The sequence below is a fragment of the Gopherus flavomarginatus genome, chromosome 25 (assembly GCF_025201925.1).
Source record: "Gopherus flavomarginatus isolate rGopFla2 chromosome 25, rGopFla2.mat.asm, whole genome shotgun sequence".
NCBI lineage: Eukaryota > Metazoa > Chordata > Testudines > Testudinidae > Gopherus > Gopherus flavomarginatus.
The window spans coordinates 14,111,710-14,131,352 of NC_066641.1; the positions used below are offsets into that span (position 1 = coordinate 14,111,710).

The following is a 19,643-nucleotide window of genomic DNA, read 5'->3' on the forward strand; positions in this document are numbered from 1 at the left end:
TGAGCTACCGCTCAGCGCTCCATGCTGGGCAGCGCATAATCTTTGCATTTGCGGATGATTTGCTGGCTGGCAAGCCTGCCTGCTAATCCTGGGAGCAGTCATTTTTCCCCAGGATGGTACAAAGAGCGAGTGGAAGAAATAATTCATTTCGTCTGAGCTGTGCAACGGACACGTTGTCATGTCACTGCTCTGACAGCCCCATAATACAAACAGAAGCCTCAACCCAACGTGATCAAAGAGCCACTCCATTCAGCGGGGGGAAAAATGAGCTAAATCAAAGTCTTTGCTTATCTTTCCTTCGGAGAGAAACTTGTGAAAAATGCTTCCTGCAAGGCAATTAGTAACCAGCATCTGAGCTACTTACTGTGCGGGCCCCAGTCTCTCCCTGGGTTTGTTACTATCTTTATCGCAGTGCTATAAATGCAAGCAGGTGGCACCAGAGCTTAGAGTGCCCTCAAAAGAGAGCCAGCTCCGTCCTCACTCAATCAAGGAATTTAATTACTTTGGATCAAGCTTTTTTGTTGTGCAGGCAGGTTGTCTGAATCCATTCAGGAGGCTGGTGCGGCCTTTGAGGGGCTGAGGGACCAAATTAAAACACTGCGCGGACCGGAGCGCCGCTTCCGTCTCCTGAACGCGAGGGGCCAGTCTCGTCCGGCTCAGAGCAAGGTGCAAGAAGGTCTGCAGTTACGAGCTAACCCACCTCCCCAGCGCCATCAGCTAGAGTTTGGATCTGCGGCAGAACAAACTGGGGGCTCTCCTTGGCCAGATGGGCCACCCCCTCGCACAGGAGGCTGTTCGGAGAAGGGCAGGGCATCTAGGGAACGAATAATCTGGACGATGCAGGAAGCTGACGTCCGGTGCGTTGTTTAGCTGCTAGCCTAGCAAGAGGCCAGGGTTTTCGTTAGCGTGACAGAATGAGTTTACTGGGAGAGGAGCTGACAGGGAATTTAGGATCTTCCATACTTGCTCTTCCAGCAGACAGCTCCACAGTCAGAGACACCCCCCCCTCTCCCTTCCCACCCCTGCTAAACAGACACAAAAGGCTGAAAACCCCAGGCCCTCCTCCGCAGGCACCGGGTGTCACAATGGCCCAGCTGGGATCCCGCGGGCAGAAAACACGCGCGAGAGCTGGCACTGGAGTGCGGGATGAGAGCGCCCGGGTTGGGCTGTCTGCAGATCTGTTCCCAGCCCCTAGGAGCAGCAGGCGGGAGAGGTGTTTGTATTGGGACAATGCCAGGCGGCTGCTCTCCAGATCAGGGCCCCATTGTGCGAGGTACCATACATGGTTAGAGTCAGTCCTTGCCCTCAAGAGCGCTTACGAGCGACACAAGGCAAAAGGAGTGGGGGAAGGAAAAGGAGAGGTCAGCCCCGCAGGTGATACCCCCGGGACGAGGTATCAAACCACATCCATGGCTGTCCCCTCCAGCCCGTTGTTTATCTGTGACGTGCCACCGGCAAGGTGCCAAGCTCTTTATAAACCAATCGGATAGACATCGAGATCCAACTGGCTGAACTGGGCAGCAGGATATTCATCAGCTTTAGAAGACCAAAAAGCGGCAACAAATCTTCACCCCTCCCAGCCGGACGGGCCATTGGCTCATGAAGTCCACGACCAGAAGGGATCAACATGAGTGTAGGGGCTGGTGCCTAACAGAAGTCAGAGAATTCCACACTCTGCCAGACTCCCCGTGTGACCTGGTGCAGGTCCCTGAGGTCTGGAATCGGGGAATGGCTTTAATCACACGTTTGCATGCTTTCCTGAACCCAGTTCTTCATCTCTCTGTTCCGCAGTTCCCCATTTTTACAGACGAGGATAATAAAAACTCTTTCTCGCGTCCTTTTGTCTGCCTTGTTGATTGCAAACTCTCTGGGACAGGCACTGTCTCTTGCTCTGAGTCTATGGACCTATTACAGGAAGGGTGGGGAAGGTCTGTGGCCTGCCATGTGCAGGAGGTCAGACTAAATGATCACGATGGTCCCTTCTAGTCTTGAAGTCTATAAGCCTGGGCATGGAAAACAGGGGGAGGGATAGCTCAGCGGTTTGAGCATTGGCCTGCTAAACCCACGGTTGTGAGGTCAGTCCTTGAGGGGGCCAGTTAGGGATCTGGGGCAAAAGCAGTTCTTGGTCCTGCTAGTGAAGGCAGGGGGCTGGACTCGATGACCTTTCAGGGTCCCTTCCAGTTCTGTGAGATAGATATATCTCCATATATTAAAACTGTGTTGAAATTACAAGCTAGCACCATAATTTGTAGAGCTGTGATTGCAGACTCTGTAGCAAAACATTACCAGTCACAGCCTAGAAGGTGGGGAGAGTTGTGCCTCTCTGCTTTAGGGAGCAGCCTGCTTCGTCTCGCTCTGTTTTGGGGTTTTCCATTACTGTTCTGAAGTCTGACAAATAAAGTCATTACATTGCCTCCTTCCAGCTAGAGTGGTTATGGGTTTTCACAACTTTACAGCACGTATGCTGTGAGCGTAACATGCAGCACCTACCACAACCTGGCACTGATCTGCACAGGGCCTCTAGCTGTGCTACCTGTCATACAACAACAACAACAAAGCATTATTCAAGAGACCACCCCTGAAACATGGCCCTAGAAACTCTGATGCAAACATCTTTGGAAAAACAGACTCTGCTTTCCCTTGCAGGTCTGTTTCATGCAAATCAATCGCAGGAAACATTCTGCAGCCTAGAGACAAGGTTTGATTTATAAATGTGCCCCCCGGGGAGGTTACTGCTGGCTTCTTACTTGCTTTCTGGTGCAGTAAATATTCCACCAATGGGCTAATTCCACTCCACCCGCTGCTTTTATCTTCCACAACCTGGGAACCTCAGGGTCACCTGAACGACTCTGAGTGCGAGAACTCTGCTGCTTCTGATACTTGGCACTGGCTGTCTTACGTACCCCATGCAGGCTGCTAATGTTCATTGGCTGGTGGCCAGGCCGGGGGCAGGGGGGGGATTTGTCTAAGCCAATGATGGTGTTTGTGCATATCTAGCGGAATTATTAAACCTTCCAGGCCATGATGGAATCCTTCAGGTGTCTGAGGGGCCGTGTGGCTGCAGAGAGCAAACCAAACAGGCATCTGCTCCCCAGTATGCCGCTCCCCCACGACCCCCGTCTGCTCCCGGACACAGCCCCCCCATCCCCTATGACCTCTGCCTGCTCTCCGGCACAGCCCCCCTCCACGAGCCCCACCTGCTCCTGGACACAGGCCCCCCACAACTCCCGCCTGCTCCCTGGCACTGCCCCTCCCACGAGCCCCACCTGCTCTTGGATACAGCCCCCCCACGACCCCCACCTGCTCCCGGCACTGCCCCCCCCAACCACTGCCTGCTCCCCGGCACAGCTCTCCCATAACTCCCCCGCTCCCCTGCACAATCTTCCCATAACCCCCGCCTGGCCCCCGGCACAGCCCCCCCAACCCCCACCTGCTCACTGACAGTGCATCCCAGAACCTGGGAACTTGTGAGTTTCCAGAGGGTTGTAACAAGGATTTGGAGGGGATGTGACTGGAGAGTCTGAAATTCTAAAAAGCGTTGAAAATCAATGATCGACTGCCCCTGTTCGCCCCAGGCCACCGGAGGTGACAAAGTACAGACACCCAGAGTGGCTGTCAGGGAGAGAGGATGTGGAGTTCGGGGTTGGCCGGGGGAACGAGAATGGGAATATTTATTTAATGTCTAGAAAACGTGGTGCGTAGGCCAGCGCTGGCCCCCTGCCCTGGGATGCGTGTCACCCTCCGTCAGACAGCAGAGGGTGAAATGCTGCACCGCTTAACCCAGGGGTAGCCAACCGGGGGCTCTGGAGCCACATGTGGCTCTTCAGAAGTGAATATGTGGCTCCTTATATAGGCACCGACTCTGGGGCTGGAGAGACAGGCACCAACTTTCCAATGTGCCGGGGGGGGGGGCTCACTGCTCAACCCCTGTCTCTGCCACAGGCCCTGCCCCCACTCCACCCCTTCCTGCCCCCTCCCCTGAGCCTGCCGTGCCCTCGCTCCTCCTCCTCCCCCCACAGCCTCCTGCACCCCACGAAACAGCTGATCGGGAGGTGTGGGGTGGGAGGGGGAGGCGCTGACTGTCGGCTGCTGGTGGGTGGGAGGTGCTGGGAAGGAGCTGAGGGGGGGGCTGCTGGTGGGTGGGGGGTGCTGGGAGCTGGGGAGGAGCCGAGGGGCGGCTGCTGACTTGTTACTGTGGCTCTTTGGCAATGCACACTGGGAAATTCTGGCTTCTTCTCAGGCTAAGGTTGGCCACCCCGGCTTAAGTCTTCAAGGTGCTATTAAAACCGCTGTGGTCTCGATTCCCCTCTCACACCCACCGAGCACCTCTTCACTGCTCCTGGGACCTTCTGATGTCACATCTATACAATCCCTCGGCCCCAACTGTCTGGCGAAATCACACAGCAGGAACGCTGCCCTTTGCCTCAATTCATTTCCAGCTCACTTGAAAAGCCAGCTGGTCTTTGTACTGCTAAGAAGCCATCACCAGTAGGCAGGAAATTAAACGGGGCAGATGAGAATTCATTGTGCACGTCTTTCAATGTCTCCTGGATGTGGGCTAATAAACGTAACATTGCTCTTCGGCTAGAGGATAAAACCCCTACTCAGTAAAATCATCCTAGCCTGAATTAATCTCCTGCGTGTACCGTATTGTCTCAGCTTTCCCCATTACTTCCCAATCTCGTAGTTCTAACTCCCTTTGGGACTGGTGTTACCCAGCCCCTCTTGTCAGGGTAGTAACATCTAACTTGCTAGAAGAAGGAACAGCTACGCAGGTGGAAAAGCACGTGTATCCGAACGACACTGGAAAACCTGAGCTGAAGCAAGGCCAAAAGGAAGAAACCCAGGTGGCGGCTCCGATAGCCGGGTTTGGGCAGCGCTAGCTATGCTGTTTAACAAGCCATAGCAGTTCAGCTTTCCTGTCAGACAGGACCATATTCATGAAAAGCTGCTGGTCTCCCTGCCCCAGAAAACGTAGGACATTCGCTGCAAAAAGGCAGCATTGAGCACCCTCCCCGCCTGCTTCTCCCAGCCGCTTCCTGTCGTGCCAGACCAGGACCCTGCCGCGCCGATCTGTAACTTAACGCAAACTGCAAACGCAGTCTCAGATTTCGGCAGGTTCCAGGAGAACACAGGACCTGGGAGCTATTACAGGAGGAGATTTGCCAAGAGTCAATCTACATTTTTTGCTCTGCTCAACTTCATCTTGCTTATTAGTATTTCCTACTTCCCATTACAGCTCCGTGGGCCCTGGACACAATCCCTCTCCTCTGAAAAGCAGGCCTTGGTCAGCCCTGACTGGGTCCACAGCCCCATACATGCCGTGCCCTGCTCAGCAGGTCGGTGCTGAAAGGCAGCGTGACTTAGTGAGCAGGAGATCTGGACTCAGATCCCAGCTGAGACACTTCTTCCCCTCTCGGTGCCTTGTTTCCTCTCCACCCTCTGCCTGCCTTGTGTGTTAAATGGTGAGCTCCATGGAGCAGGGCCTGCCTCTAGCATCTAGCACAATGGCGCCTGGACCTTGCAGGACCTCCGAAGAGCCGTATTTGGGCACTGCATGCCAAGTCTCCATGCACAGTCTGTCAACCAGGCGCATTTCCAACACCACATGCCCCTCGTTTCCTCGCCTGCTGGCTGACGAGCCTTTAAGAACCTGTCCAGTGAAAGCGTCTACAGATGTCTTGCCAACTCATTTGAACCGGTTCACTGAACAGCGAATGCCAAGCCTCGCCAGCGAGTGCAATGCCACAGCCCACACCTCTTTGCATCTGGCCAGCGACCCAACGGCCAACCAGGTGCAACCGAGGCAGATTCCCCATGCTGCGGTGAGCTAGGGGTGGGTTCGAGGCATGTCGCCAAGCTGTTTGCAGGGCTAAATCAACACACAGTTACCAGCTGAGACAGTCCCACTGAACACTTGCAAAGCGTCTCCAGAGGAGACAGGAAAACCTGCTGAGTAGGGCGGGGCCATGGCCGTTCTGTGCTGCTGGACGGCTTAGTTACACGCACGCTCCTGAGCGGACTGCCCCTGCCTGGAGACTCAGCCTCGTGCGGAGATCCACGCAGCTCCCCCCAGGGGGTCCGGCCAGGTTCAGAACCCCCAGAGCTCCTGGGTGAAGGAGGGGCTGATCTCAGTGCATAAATCAGCACTCTGCTCTGCCAGTGCTTGTGCCAACAGAAGCAAATGTCCCGTCAACCTCAGCCAGTTCATGCTTTTGTCCTGAAACGCTGCAACGTTTCTGGGTCTGTGCAAATCCCAGGCAGCTTGCCTGGTTCCTCTGGGTTTGTTGGGGGTTTCTGCTTTGCCTGGCGCCCTGCAAAGCCCAGCTGAACTGGGCTCAGCTCCCCTTGGTCACTGCGGGACACTAACACGCTGTCGGGCCTTACCTCCGCCTTCCTCCCCCAGCCCCAGTAATGAAAGAGGCGCCAGGGATCAAGCGGTTTTTTCACATTCATAACTGCTGCGGCAAGCCCAGAGGTGCTGGGGCTCTGAACCGCCGGGCCCAGGGGTGCTGGGGCTCTGAACCGCCAGGCCCCAGGGGTGCTGGGGCTCTGAACTGCCAGGCCCCAGGGGTGCCGTGGGGCTCTGAACCGCCGGGCCCAGGGGTGCCGTGGGGCTCTGAACCGCCGGGCCCAGGGGTGCCGTGGGGCTCTGAACCGCCGGGCCCAGGGGTGCCGTGGGGCTCTGAACCGCCGGGCCCAGGGGTGCCGTGGGGCTCTGAACCGCCGGGCCCTGGCACAAATTAAGCACTGCCCAGCCCTCCCCAGCCCACCACATGTGATGTCTGGGATGTGACAGATGCTGGACTGTGCACGATTCAGACCAGAGGATGAGTGGAGAGAGTGGCTCACGCAGACACACCCAGATGCTCCCAATTAGTGGTAATGATGGAGAAAGGATATTCGGGGACACTCCATGCCATCTGGGCACAACAGAGGAAACAGCCTTTCCAATATTCTGGCTGTAAACTGCCCATCAGGGGTTAGCCCCAGCTAAGTGCAGGATGTAGCGGCCGGGAGGCTGGGACAGCAAACAGATTATTGTCCATGCATTACATGTGACAGGCACCTGGAAATATAAGGGGATGGAGGTGAAGCAGCCAGAGCAGACCGCTGGCAGGTTGCTCACAAGCCCTGCTCCCTGTCCTGGGATGCACTATCACCAGGCAGCACGGCCTGCCTGAGCCAAGGGTCTGCACCAGCTCATTAGCGGGCACCATGCCACCGGCACAGACAAGAATGGGTGCAGGCAGCCAAGAAACAATCATGCAAACTGCATCTGATGTGTGTGCTCCAGGCAGGAATCCCAGCTGGGAATCCCAGCGGCTGCCCAGCCCCAACGCCAGGTGCCTCGTGGTGAGAGGTCGCCACTCAGTCAGCTCCGGGCTGCAAACGTTTTCACCAAACCGAGAGCTGCTGTAGTAGCTTGAACGGGCATTTCCTGCTGTCTGAGCTGGGGGGAGACTGGAGGGGAGAAGTAATGTGAGGAGCCCCCGTTTCTGTTTTGACAGGGGAAGCACCTATGGAGCTGAAAGCTGATGGAGGTGCCGATCTGGGGCGCCTCGGCTCTGGCAGGGAGCTGAGCTCTGGAAGGGCGCATGGGAGCACACACACGGGAGGGAGACAGGCAGGCAGTGACACAGAGACACTCCTGAAGAGAGCTTCACGTCTAAGGAGCACTACACTCTACGGACCCCTATTCTCCCCACAAGGAGAGGCCATGCTGGACAGGGGCTGCCCATGGGCTCCTCTCCGCAGCATGCCCAGGAGAGGGCCAAGCCCCTTGTGCTGGCCCGCGGCTACCAGCAGTTCAGCCTGGGCGGGTGAGTGAGTGGCTGGACTGGCTGCAGTGCTGCCCCGATTAGCCATGCCCAAGTGGCTGAATGGCACAGGTCACAGGCAGGAGGCCCCCAAAAGGCAGAAGTGGCTAATGGGGAGACAAAGGGCTGTCTGCAGTGTCAGGCGTGGGGGGCATGAAGGACGCTGTCATTAGGAAAACACCCGAAGGCCAGGCCTGAACACGCTGCAATGAGTCAGCCACACAAACAGGCCTTTTCGGACTCTTCCCTGCCCTGAGACTGCCCCTCTTACGTGCTGCGGGGACAGGTGGGATAAGGAAGCTCTTAAAGCTGGGATCAGAGTCCAGAAGACACTGTTCAGTGCAGGAGCAACGGGACCACAGAGCAGAAATTACAGCCGCCAGAAATTACAGTACTCCCCCAGCCGCCAGACCGAATGGGGCTGTCTGTGGGTATCGCGAGCCGGCGGATGAAGGCAGCAGCTCAGGATGAGCCAGCCCTGCAGGTCCCTCTCCCTGCCGATGCACCGGAGTGGACAAGAGCCTGTTGGAGCCACCAGCTGCAGAGCCGGGGTTCTCTAGCGCAAGCCGGAGCAGCTTATGCGGGCCAAGAGGGTGCTGGCACAAAAGGGCAGAGAACTGGGGTCGCAGAGGCAGCAGCCACCGTTACACCCAAACCAAGGGACCATGGAGGCCGTTTTGTGTGTGCTATCAAGGAGAGGCTCTCGTGAACCCCAGGACAGGGAAGATATGGGCAGCAGCCCACAGGCCCTAGTCCTGACCTAGTGGGGCCCATCTCCACCCATGGAGCCAGGAGCTTTGCACCAGTCCCACCTGCCTGCTACTGACCAAGCAAACGCAGGGCACCGAACAACCATCAAGTCAGACCATCGTGGTTCCTGGTGCCTCCCAACCCGGGCTGCATTCAAACTTGCATCTTAGAGCCATCCCACACCTGCATCCGAACAGACCCAGCTATCGCCTCTTCCTTTCACTGTTGCTTGTGTAAAGTGCAAAACAGCGATGCTGGAAGAACTCACCCTCTGGGCTGCTGGAGAGGGCATCTCAGAGCTACTCCCCGTGCCTCACTTTCCTTCTATCGTCACTCACCAACAGGGTTTCCTGCTTGGAGCGACAGGCGTCTGGCTCGCGTCAGCCCCATCCATGAGCTGTTCAGTTTGGCTGGGCTGCAAACGGTGCTGAAGAGGTATTTATAAAAGTCACAGTCCCGGGATGAACTGAACCTACTCTGCTCTGGTTTTTATACAATGCCCCATCCCTGGGGTTCCCAGGGGCCTATTCAGTGCTTGCCTCTGCCAGGAATTTTTCAGAAAACTTTTTACTACAATAGCGACAAAATTCAATGAAAAACCAAAACGCTGTGTGTTTTCATGGAAAATTTTCTTCAAAATTTTTCATGTTTCCATCAAAACACAAAAAAACCAGTTTTCAGCCAGCAAAAGCAGGGTGGTTTGTTTTTTTTCTGGGAGAGGGGGGAAGTGGGAAGCCTTCAAGATAATCTGAGCATTTCATAGAAAATGGATATTGTCTGCAAAATTTCAATTTGGATGTGTGATGCAGTAGGGACTGTCTGTGTGGGGAGTGGGAGAGCAGGGGAGGACTTTAGGGGATGGACGATGCCAGGGCCTGTAACCTGAGCTAGGTAAGGGAGGGGAAAGGTCAACACCTTTGCCCGGGAAGGGGACAAAGGAAGGGAGTGGCAGGAGGGAAGCAGTTTGAGTTTGGGTTTGGGGCTGGGTGGGAGGAATTCAGGGTATCCTAGCTAGGATCCAAGCACCCTGAAAGCCCAGAAGGACTCGACTGAGGGGTCCTGACTGTGCCTGCAAGCTCTGCTGTAACCTGCAATCCTGTTGTCCAATAAACCTTCTGTTTTACTGGCTGGCTGAGAGTCACTGTGGGTCCCAGGAAGAGGGGTGCAGAGCCGGACTCCCCCACACTCCGTGACAGGATGAAAGTCATTTTTCATCAAAGAACATTTCTAACAGAACATTCTGATCTGTCCTACATTTTACTTCCACTTACAAACAATAAAGCTTAAAATTATCAATCAAAAGGAACTTCTTGGGAGTAACTGGCCTTGATCGGGACCGTGCGAAAAGTGCACCAGAACCGCTTCGTGCCGCAGCACGATGTATGATAAACGCAGACACTGCCAATTCCAGGGACTACACCGCTCAGCTCCACTGCGGTTACCCTGGGAGCGTCTGCTCTTTCAGGTGGGTTACCAAGTTCTGAATGGAGCAGAGCCGTGAAGAACTCCCTGGGCCTTAAGCATCAGAATCAAGTGGCCATGAAGCAAGCTAAGGAACGCCTGGGAGGTGAGTGAAATGTCTATATGGATGGCAGACAATATCAATACGTCACCTTTCCAAATGACCAGCAATCCCAGGATCTCAGAGCACTTTAAACACTCATTTACTAAAGCTCACGATACCTTTGTGAAATGGTGTTGTCACTCCTATGGGGAAACAGGCACAGAGAAGGAAGGAACTCACCCGGCATCACGCAGAGAATATTTGGCCAGAAGACAGGACAGAACCAAGGCGTCCTGACTCTTAGCTCCCTGGCTCTAGCCATCGGTGCATGGTCCTTTTACGGAGCTGGCAATAAAACCCAGAAGCTCGGACTCCCTGGCCTCTTACTGTAACCACAAGACCTCCCTCCTCACCCAAGCATTACAAACAGCACCCAGGAGTCCTGGATCCCAGCTTCCTACTTCAACCACACAACCAACAGAAAACTAACCATAAGAGCTAGCCAGGAATTTTTCAACAGAAAAAACCTTTTTTTTAATCCAAAATACTAATTCCTCAAAGTTGAAATTCTTCATGAAAAAGCCTTGGTTTCAACTAAACTTCCCCTGGGTTGGAGGTGGAAGAGAGACCAACCCTGCCCAGGGCTGCCCAGGGCATTCACTGGGGATGCGGGAGAACCAGCTTCAAGCCTGCGCTCTACTTGATTTGTGGCAGGGGCTTGAGCCTGGCTCACCTGCCTCCCGGGGGAGCGCCCTCGCAGCCTGGCTATCCTGGGAGGGGAAGAAAGAGTTTTTAACCAGACCCATCAAAAGCCCTCAGTGCCGTTCTGCTGCAGGAGAAAATCCAACACCGACACCTCAAAATCTCCCGCCAAGCGGAATTCTGGTTTCCCAGCAGCCCTCGCAGCCACCAAACAGTGTGAGAAGAGGATCCCTCTACGTTATCAGGCGCCGACTGGTCCTCGTCGGGGCTTTGTCCCCACTTGGTTTCCCTCCCATGTGCTCTTGCAGCCGTCGCGGTCTCATTCTCCGGTGAGTGCCCAGCGCCCCGTGGTGGGGCCGCCCCTGCGCTCTCTCTGAGCCCGGGGCGGGTTTCATTCAGCCCCGACTCGAGCGATTTCTTTCATGACGCTCTCCCGCCTGCAGAGTGCTGGGTAAGCGGGTTCATTGAAAGGGGGTCTGGGGGGCCCATTAACAGTCTCAGCTGCTGCTGGTCATGGACACCTGAGCAATTCTCTCTCCTTCCTCCTCGGAGTGGGGAAGCAACTCCAGCAGCCCACAAGGGGCTCCCCTAGGGGAGAGGCAACTCATATCGCCCCTGTGCAGCCCCACAACGGGGAGGGAAGGGACTCTCCCATGGTCACAGCAGTGAGGAACCGGCAGGCTCGGGGAGCAGCCCAGGAGTCCTGCGTACCCCACTGCTCTGCCATTAGAATCCAGGAGTCCTGACCCCCCCAGCCCCGCTCACTCCCCTCCCCCAGCCAGGACTAGAACCCAGGAGTCCTGCCCCCCCGGCCCCACTCACTCCCCTCCCCCAGCCGGGATGAGAACCCAGGAGTCCTGACCCCCCAGCCGGGACTAGAACCCAGGAGTCCTGACCCCCCTAACCCCGCTCACTCCCCTCCCCCAGCCGGGATGAGAACCCAGGAGTCCTGCCCCCCCCCCGGCCCTGCTCACTCCCCTCCCCCAGCCGGGATGAGAACCCAGGAGTCATGACCCCCCTGGCCCCGCTCACTCCCCTCCCCCAGCAGGGATGAGAACCCAGGAGTCCTGACTCCCCCAGCCAGGACTAGAATCCAGGGGTCCTGACCCCCCCGGCCCCGCTCACTCCCCTCCCCCAGCTGGGACTAGAACCCAGGAGTCCTGACCCCCCCCGGCCCCGCTCACTCCCCTCCCCCAGACAGGACTAGAACCCAGGAGTCCTGACCCGCTGACTCCCCTCCCCCAGCCAGGACTAGAACCCAGGAGTCCTGACCCCCTCGCCCCGCTCACTCCCCTCCCCCAGCCGGGACTAGAACCCAGGAGTCCTGACCCCCCCGGCCCCGCTCACTCCCCTCCCCCAGCCAGGACTAGAACCCAGGGGTCCTGACCCCCCCGTGCCCCGCTCACTCCCCTCCCAGAGCCAGGACTAAATCCCGAACAACGCGACTACCCGTCCCTCGCTCTAGCTGCTACACCACGCAGCCCTCCCAGAGGCAGGAGGAGAACCGAGGAGCCCCGACGCCAGACAGACACCCCTGCCCCCACTTCTCCCCCCCAGAGGCCGAGCTCCTCTCCTTCAACAGGAAAAGGTTTGTCTAGAACTCGAGAACCTGCCTTCACCCTGCAGCCTCGCGGAGACGCCTTCGGAACTGAATTATTCAAGTCACAGCAGCTCCTCGGCGGGGATCAGGGCCTCCTCGTGCTGGGCCCCCACCCCAAAGAGCCCGCGTCAAATGACAAGAGACAAGCGGACACGGACGGAGGGGGGAGCGCGAGGGCCGGGCGTGCAGCACACCAGCTGCCTCACCATCCCGCTCCTATTTAAGAACCGCACCTCGGCTCCTAACAGTGCCTCCTCCGGTGCCATTCATCAGCGCTCTTCGTTAAGGATCAGCGGTCACTGGGCATCTCCAGCGGCAGCGGGTCGTGCACGGAGCCTGATGATCCATCTGGAGCTGCGGACGCAAGAGCAGCGCTTTATTTCCTCCAGGCACGTCAGTTTAACCCCATTAGAATTCAGGTTATGCGCCCTCGGCAGCACACTTAATGCCGGGTTAGAATCGGCTGGTGACTAAAGCAGAGGGTGAATTATTTGTGACTCAGTCGATAATTTTGCTCATCATGTGGCTGTTTTTAGCACCACATGGCCAGAACTCACTCTGCAAACCCCTGCCGGGCACAGTCACTCACTACTGCCAGTCGCTCCCTCTGCTCTCAGCTGCCAGGCAGTCCCGTCTGAGATCTGAGTCAGCCCAAACTTCAGCCTCACCAGAGCCGCAGACCCGTCACTCAGGGGAGTGAACGGGACGGGGGGTGGAGGCGGCCAGCACGCTCAGATGGGCAGGTAACAGTCCAGACCAGAAACTACAGCACCGAAGCTGCTTGTCAGCTGCACCTCTTGTTTCCCGGGATGCCAGCACGTCCCGGGCCACGCAGAGCACTAAATGGCCACGCACACTTGCTTCCGTAACATCTCGCTCACCAGACGCTGCCCAGTGGCTCTGGCGAACGAGGTGCCTGTCCATAAGCAGGTACGACAGCACCACAACGTTAGACACGCAACCCAGGGGCTGGCTGCTCAGTGGCTTTGCTGCTCTGCACACCACAGACACAAGGCGTTTCTCTTGGGAAATAACGTGCATTATTTCACAGACAAGGATCTTCTTTGGGGGTGGGACCACCTCTCCCTACGTGTCCGTCCGGCACCCAGGACACTGAGGGATTGGTCTTGGTTGAGGACACTTGGTGCTCCCAAAATACACATAAAAGACATGAACCTCCCCAGGTATTAGACAAGGACTTGTCTCGAGTGGAACTATTGCAGTCTGGTAGGGTTGGCAGACTGGACCCTGCGGTTGAAAGCAAACCGAGCAAACCAAGCCATGTGCAGCCAGCTCCCGTGATTTTATCCCAAGCCTCCTGCTCTTCAAGGTTTCTCTTAAAACCCCTGTTGCTAGAGTGAGGTGACTGCATGAGATTCTCAGCTTTCCTTTACAAACAGCCCTCGGGGCATGGAGAAAAGCTTGACAGCCTGATTCCTAGCAGGCTCAAAGGCCAGGAGGCAAAGAAACAGCAACCGCCATCAACTGTTTGCAAAGTCTCAGGATTCTTGAGCCAATCTCGTGATTTCCTAACGCAGGAGGTGAGCTCAGAGGCTCAAATACAACAAGGGCAGCTAAGTCCATAATTCCTACCTCTGGCAACAGCCTCATGCCAGCCCACCTGCCCAGCCTTCCCCGAAGAGACCCATGGCACTGGGGAAGGGAGCCCAGACAGCAGCGAGTGAGTTACAGAACACGCAGCTTTGCAAACTCTACCCCTCCCATTCCCGGGACTCAGCATCAGGCCCAGATAACTTCCCAGAGATCCCAGCTCTAAAACAGACGGATTTTAAGGCAAAGAAGTGAGCAAAAAAGCTGAGCTGCTTTCGGCTCCGAAGTGCCCTGGAGATTTCAACGTTCAAAGTCACCTGATGAATCCGGCATCCGATGAAGTGGGGTTTAGCCCACGAAAGCTTATGCCCAAATAAATGTGTTAGTCTCTAAGGGGCCACGAGGATCCTCGTGGTTTTTGCTGATACAGACTAACACGGCTCCCACTCTGAAACCCGTCACCTAGGGCAATTTTAAGCATGCAAGGAACAAGTCCTGTCCGTGCCACAGCACCTCAGGCAGTGGATCGGCTCGGCTCTTGCTGACCGTGCCGGGGCGGGAGGGGTGAGCACTCCGCGTGTGAAAACCCACATGCCATGAAAACGCGGCTGACAACTCACTTGCCAGAGTCTTGTTCGCTTCTCAGCTGGACGGTTCTGGGGCAAACTGAGAGAGGCCCCCCGGCACGCCCACAGCGGAGTCTACCTTTAATAGTAAGTTAGTAACCACAAGCTGGTCACCGTTTTGTGAACAATAAATGTGTTCCCTGAAAAACGCACTCTCCTTGCAAACTCAGACATTAGCACAAATCTTTGACTTTTTTCAATTTTCCATTTTTTCAACAAAATGTTAGTGGGTTTTTCCAGATTTCCAGCTGATCACTTTTCCTTTCACATGTCCTTCTATTCAGCGGCAAAAAGGAAATGAAAAAAGGGAGAAGGCGGGGGAGGGCTCCAAAAGGAAAATCTTCAGTACAGCAATCAGCAAAAGCCAAAACCGCAAAGCACTGAAAAGTCATAAGAGCCCGCTATGATCATCCAGTTTAACCTCCTGCATAATTCAGGCTGGAGAATTTCACCCTGCATCATTCCTGCAGCTGGCCCTGAAGCATCTCTACTAGCAAATGATACAGAGCCATCCCACCAATTAATTTGCTGGGTACTTTGGAAGAGGAACACCTGCAGAGGAGGCTGGGAGCACAAGATCATTCCCCACCAACTCCCACACCCCGGGATCAAAGCTCGTAGACAGCATGAAGATGGCTCTGGTAACCCTCATGCTTTAATTATGACAGACAACAATGGTGATAACAGTGTGTTTATTCCTCTTACCCTGTCCTTAAAGGGCCTTGGGTATGGACAGCTTGAAGAAGGAGGAGAAAGAAACTGTCTGTGTACTTAAAAACAAACGAACGGCATTTCTTTGGGTATTGATGAACCAAAGACACCTGGCAGCCCTGGAATTCCTGTGGGTGCTTGCCGTTAACGAGCCTTTGCCCATACTTAATGCTGACCTGACAGCATTTACTGTGAAGAGGCAGCACTAAGCCCTTGTCTTAGTGGTAACTGATGTCTGAAAATACTAAGCGCTGGCTTGAATCAACATCTGTTTGAACTGGAATCCTACAATGGAACAACCTGGTGCCAGGGCAAATACGCTACACGGAGAACCTTTTAACAAACCATTTACAAGTGCACATCGGGAGGAACACTGGGCCCAGCTGGTCTCCACTGATGCAGCTTATGATCCACGACTTTAGCGTTGGAAATAAATCCTTTCACCTTCCCCCTCCCCACACACCCTGACTCACCGGCACACAAGTGAATCAGGGTCAGCATCACCCCATGAGCCAGCCTTGCACCCGCTGGTCACTATAGCATTGGCAACGAACGCCATGCAAAGCACCAGAAACGCTGCAGTACAGACGCGGGATCGGCTACCTCGAGGCCCTGGCAGAGCAGAGAAGCATTTAAGCAGTTCTCCAGCTGGGAGCCAGATGTAACAACCTGTACGGAATGCCGCACACCTGGCCAGGTCACAGGCAGTGTGGAGAAAACCCAGGACCTTTGGATGCTGCCACTTGAGCTTCCACTGCCAGAGCAAAAAGATCCATCTGTTGGCCCTAGAAGGGGACAGAGCATCTCGCCGAGTGGGCGTGGGTTACACGTACAGCCACAGTTACATCCCAGGAGGAAGGGAAACCTTGGGACTTTACATCAGCACCCCAAATTCCCTTCATTCCATAGAGCACCAAGAGGCCACGACTGAGACTGGGGCCGCACCACGCTAGGCGCTGCACAAACACAATGTCCAGGCCACACACAGGCTGGGAGAGGAAAGAGACTTGCCCACAGTCCCCCAGCAGGTCAGGGAACAGAGCTCAGCTTTTCAGCGGCCTTCCCTTAGGGAGGGGTTATGAGTTCCTCACCAGCAGAGGATGCATCCTGGCAGTAAGTTGAGACGAACTGGGAATGTTCTTAATGTTTGCTCTGAATACTGTGTTGGTGCCTCAGTGTCCCCTCTGCAGTTCTTAAGTATCTAGGTGGTGGAACAAGGGTCTGTGATTGCTGCAGAGCAAAGGGCCAGTGCACCTAAATGCCTGGCACTCTGTCTTCTAGCAACTGATGGCCTGGGCCCCTCCTCTGCAAAGGTGCCAGCTGAAGGTGTTGGAGACAAAGGGATCAGGTGACCTCCTGGCCCGGGAAAGGGGCTAAGCAGAGAGGAGGGGCGGGAGGGGGTCATTAGTCTGGAGCTGGCTGGGGACGAGGAATGAGGGCAGACGTGGGGGTCTGGCTCACTGCCCCCCCCCCAGAATGGACCCGGCCGAGGGGTCTGGTTCACTGTACCTACAAACTCTGTTTTAGACCATGATCCTGTCATCGAATAAACCTCTGTGTTACTGGCTGGCTGAGAGTCACGTCTGACTGCAAAGTGGGGGTGCAGGACCCTGTGGCTTCCCCAGGACCCCACTGGGGCGGGCTCGCTGTGGGAAGCGCACGGAGGGGCAGAGGATGCTGAATGCTCCAAGGAGAGACCCAGGAGGTGAAGCTGTGTGAGCTTCTTGCCCTGAACAAGTCTGCTCCAAGGGAGAGGAGGCTCCTCAAAGTCCTGACTGGCTTGGTGGGGAGCAATTCCAGAGCATCGCCCGGTGACTCCGTGACACAAGTTATATGTCGACAGAAGTCATCTGCAGAACTGTCTGCTGTGATTCTGAGCTCCTTCACACCTCTGAGAGGGGAAACTCCAGGGCATGACAAAACAAACAAACAAAAGGAAGTATTTTTTTCACACAACGCACAGTCAATCTGTGGAACTCCTTGCCAGAGGATGTTGTGAAGGCCAAGACTATAACAGGGTTCAAAAAAGAACTAGATAAATTCATGGAGGATAGGTCCATCAATGGCTAGCCAGGATGGACGGGGATGGATACTTGATGATTCCCTGTTCTGTTCATTCCCTCTGGCGCACCTGGCATTGGCCACTGTCAGAGGACAGGATACTGGGCTAGATAGACCTTGGTCTGACCCAGTCTGGCTGCTCTTATGACCAAAATGCACCGATGGGACACCACGTAGGGTGGCTGGGAAGAGCCTCAGAGCAGGTCTGGGTTGTTATCTCAGCATGGAATCCCCAGGGAAAATATCACTGGGCCCACTCCCCACCTGGGCTGTTTTCCCTTTCCCAGGAAGCTGCTCTGAGGTGGAAGAGCAGGGGCTAGTGGGCGGCCTCAGCCAGCCTTACCAAATACTCTCGCAAGGTTACTGGGTGTGACTGATAAAGCCCCATTAGAGAATTTCCAGGAGATGCAGCACCAGCAAACTCCCAGAACGAGACACCTGGAAAGAGGCCAGAGGGAAGGGGAGGGAATTGTGCTTAGCTGCACAAGGCACCTTCCTTTTCATTTTCTCTTCAATGATTTCCCAGCTGCACCTTCCCCATTTTAACTGATAATGGGACATCACAAGCTAGCTAGTTCTCAGAGCCGCTTGCCTTGTTCAAACTGGAGAAAATCAATTCCCCTCTCACTTCAGGTCTTTCTAAGACAGATGAACTGAAAATCTTGCCTGCCTGAGCAAAATATTTATTCAGTCTGGGAGCCAATTTACTTTTGGCGTGTCCATAAACATAGCTAAAGGCACCAGTTTAATCATTTGCTACAAATCTTAATTTAATTTCTTTTATTTATTTTTTAACTCCACCTCCCTAATGTGTTCTCAGTGGGCGCAGGCAGCTAAAATGACTGTTCCTACCATCGCTCCAGGATCCCGCGAGCTGGGAGGGTCCTAGAGCTCAGGCTGCAGCTGGAGCCCCAACATCAACACAGCAAATAAACAGCCCTTCAGCCCACAAATTGGCTTGCACAGACCAGCCGCAGGTGGCTACTCGCAGTGCAGACTTACCCCAAATGTCCCATGGCTCAGGATTTCAGGAAAGGTTTTGCCAATCCCTGGATGAGTGCACAGCAGTCACAGCCAGAGTAGCTGAGTGACTACGGGGGAATCTGAGCATCACAGACCCCTGGGGGAAAAGAAACCTGCAGATGCTACAGGTCCTGAGTGGTTGCAGGCCACATTCAGGCCTGGCCCAAGAGCCCGATCCTGCCAGGTGCTGTGCACCCTCATTGCAAGATCCAGATCCCCACAGGTGTCTAGTGAGCTCGTCATCCCTCTGGTGACCCTGCAGGGTAGGCAGACAAGAGGGGGACTGTTAATTCACCGCACAGTTGGGGAACTGAGACCGAGAGATTAAGGCACCAAGTCAGCAACGCACCTAAGCGCGTGTTTCACTTTAAGCAGAATCGTAAAAGGAACTTGTCCGCATGCTCGAGCGCTTTGCTAAACAGGGATCTAAATTCACCCGGGAAACGAGCCCACTCCTCCCAAGCATGTAACTGCACAGTAACCTCCCTGCACCAGCTGCCTTCACCCGGAGCCAACGACTCCAGCATCCGGCAGGACCAGCCTTCAATTCGTCAGGGATGGCGTCAGCTCGGGGCCCCGTTTGAAAGGTCCAGTGCCCAGCAGGCAAGTAGCCATCTTTCAAAAGTGACTCACCCTCACAAACAGTGCCTGAATGGCAGCCCGAGCTGAGACGCCAAGGAGCAGATGGGGCTGAGAGAGAGGCACACAGGGGGCAGTGCCCGTGTCTGCGAGAAGCTTGCCCTGATGGTGCCCATGCCCTGGGGTGGCCCAGAAGAGTCAGTCCCCAGAGCTGCCAGTAGGGAATTCACATGCAGGCAGAATGGCCCAATCCTGCCAAGCCCTGGCACAGCCAGAATCTGTTCTGCGGTAGCAGCTAGAGGCCTGGAGGCCCTGGGGGGTTAGCGAAGGAGATGATGTGGGTGGCTGGCTGGCTGGCTGGGGCGCTGGACTACAACTCAGGAGGTCCAGGTTTGACTCCTGGCTCTACCACTGCCCTGCTGGGTGACCTCGGCACGTCATCGATGACAACGCCTCTGAAATGCTTTACCAGGGCCCGGGGTTACGATGACTGGCCGCGCTAGGTGCTGCCCAGACTGGGAACAGCCCCAGAGCGCTTACAGCCTGTGTGTATAATGGGACGGGGCACAAGGGACCAGCCCGAGGGTGGTGAGCAGCGCTCAGAGCACACCAGCTGTCTCGTTAGCAGGAGACTTGAAAATCCACCTGCCTGGTTTCCAAGTTACCTGAATGCAGAGGACAGAACCTGCAGCCAGGACCCCCCACCCCCTCACTGG

The 19,643-nt window shown here is 55.5% G+C and overlaps 1 protein-coding gene across 2 annotated transcripts in view; it reads right to left on the bottom strand.

Annotated features, from left to right (window-relative positions):
• LOC127040445 (zinc finger protein 385C-like) overlaps nucleotides 1–12,699 on the bottom strand; it is a 153,301-nt gene extending 140,602 nt beyond the window's left edge. For both annotated transcript variants that reach the window (XM_050934608.1, XM_050934607.1), the window contains exon 1: nucleotides 12,610–12,699. In XM_050934608.1, the coding sequence (XP_050790565.1) occupies nucleotides 12,610–12,646 (37 nt within the window). In that variant the 5' untranslated portion in view covers nucleotides 12,647–12,699. The remainder of the gene's footprint in view (nucleotides 1–12,609) is intronic.
• Nucleotides 12,700–19,643: the final 6,944 nt, after the last annotated feature.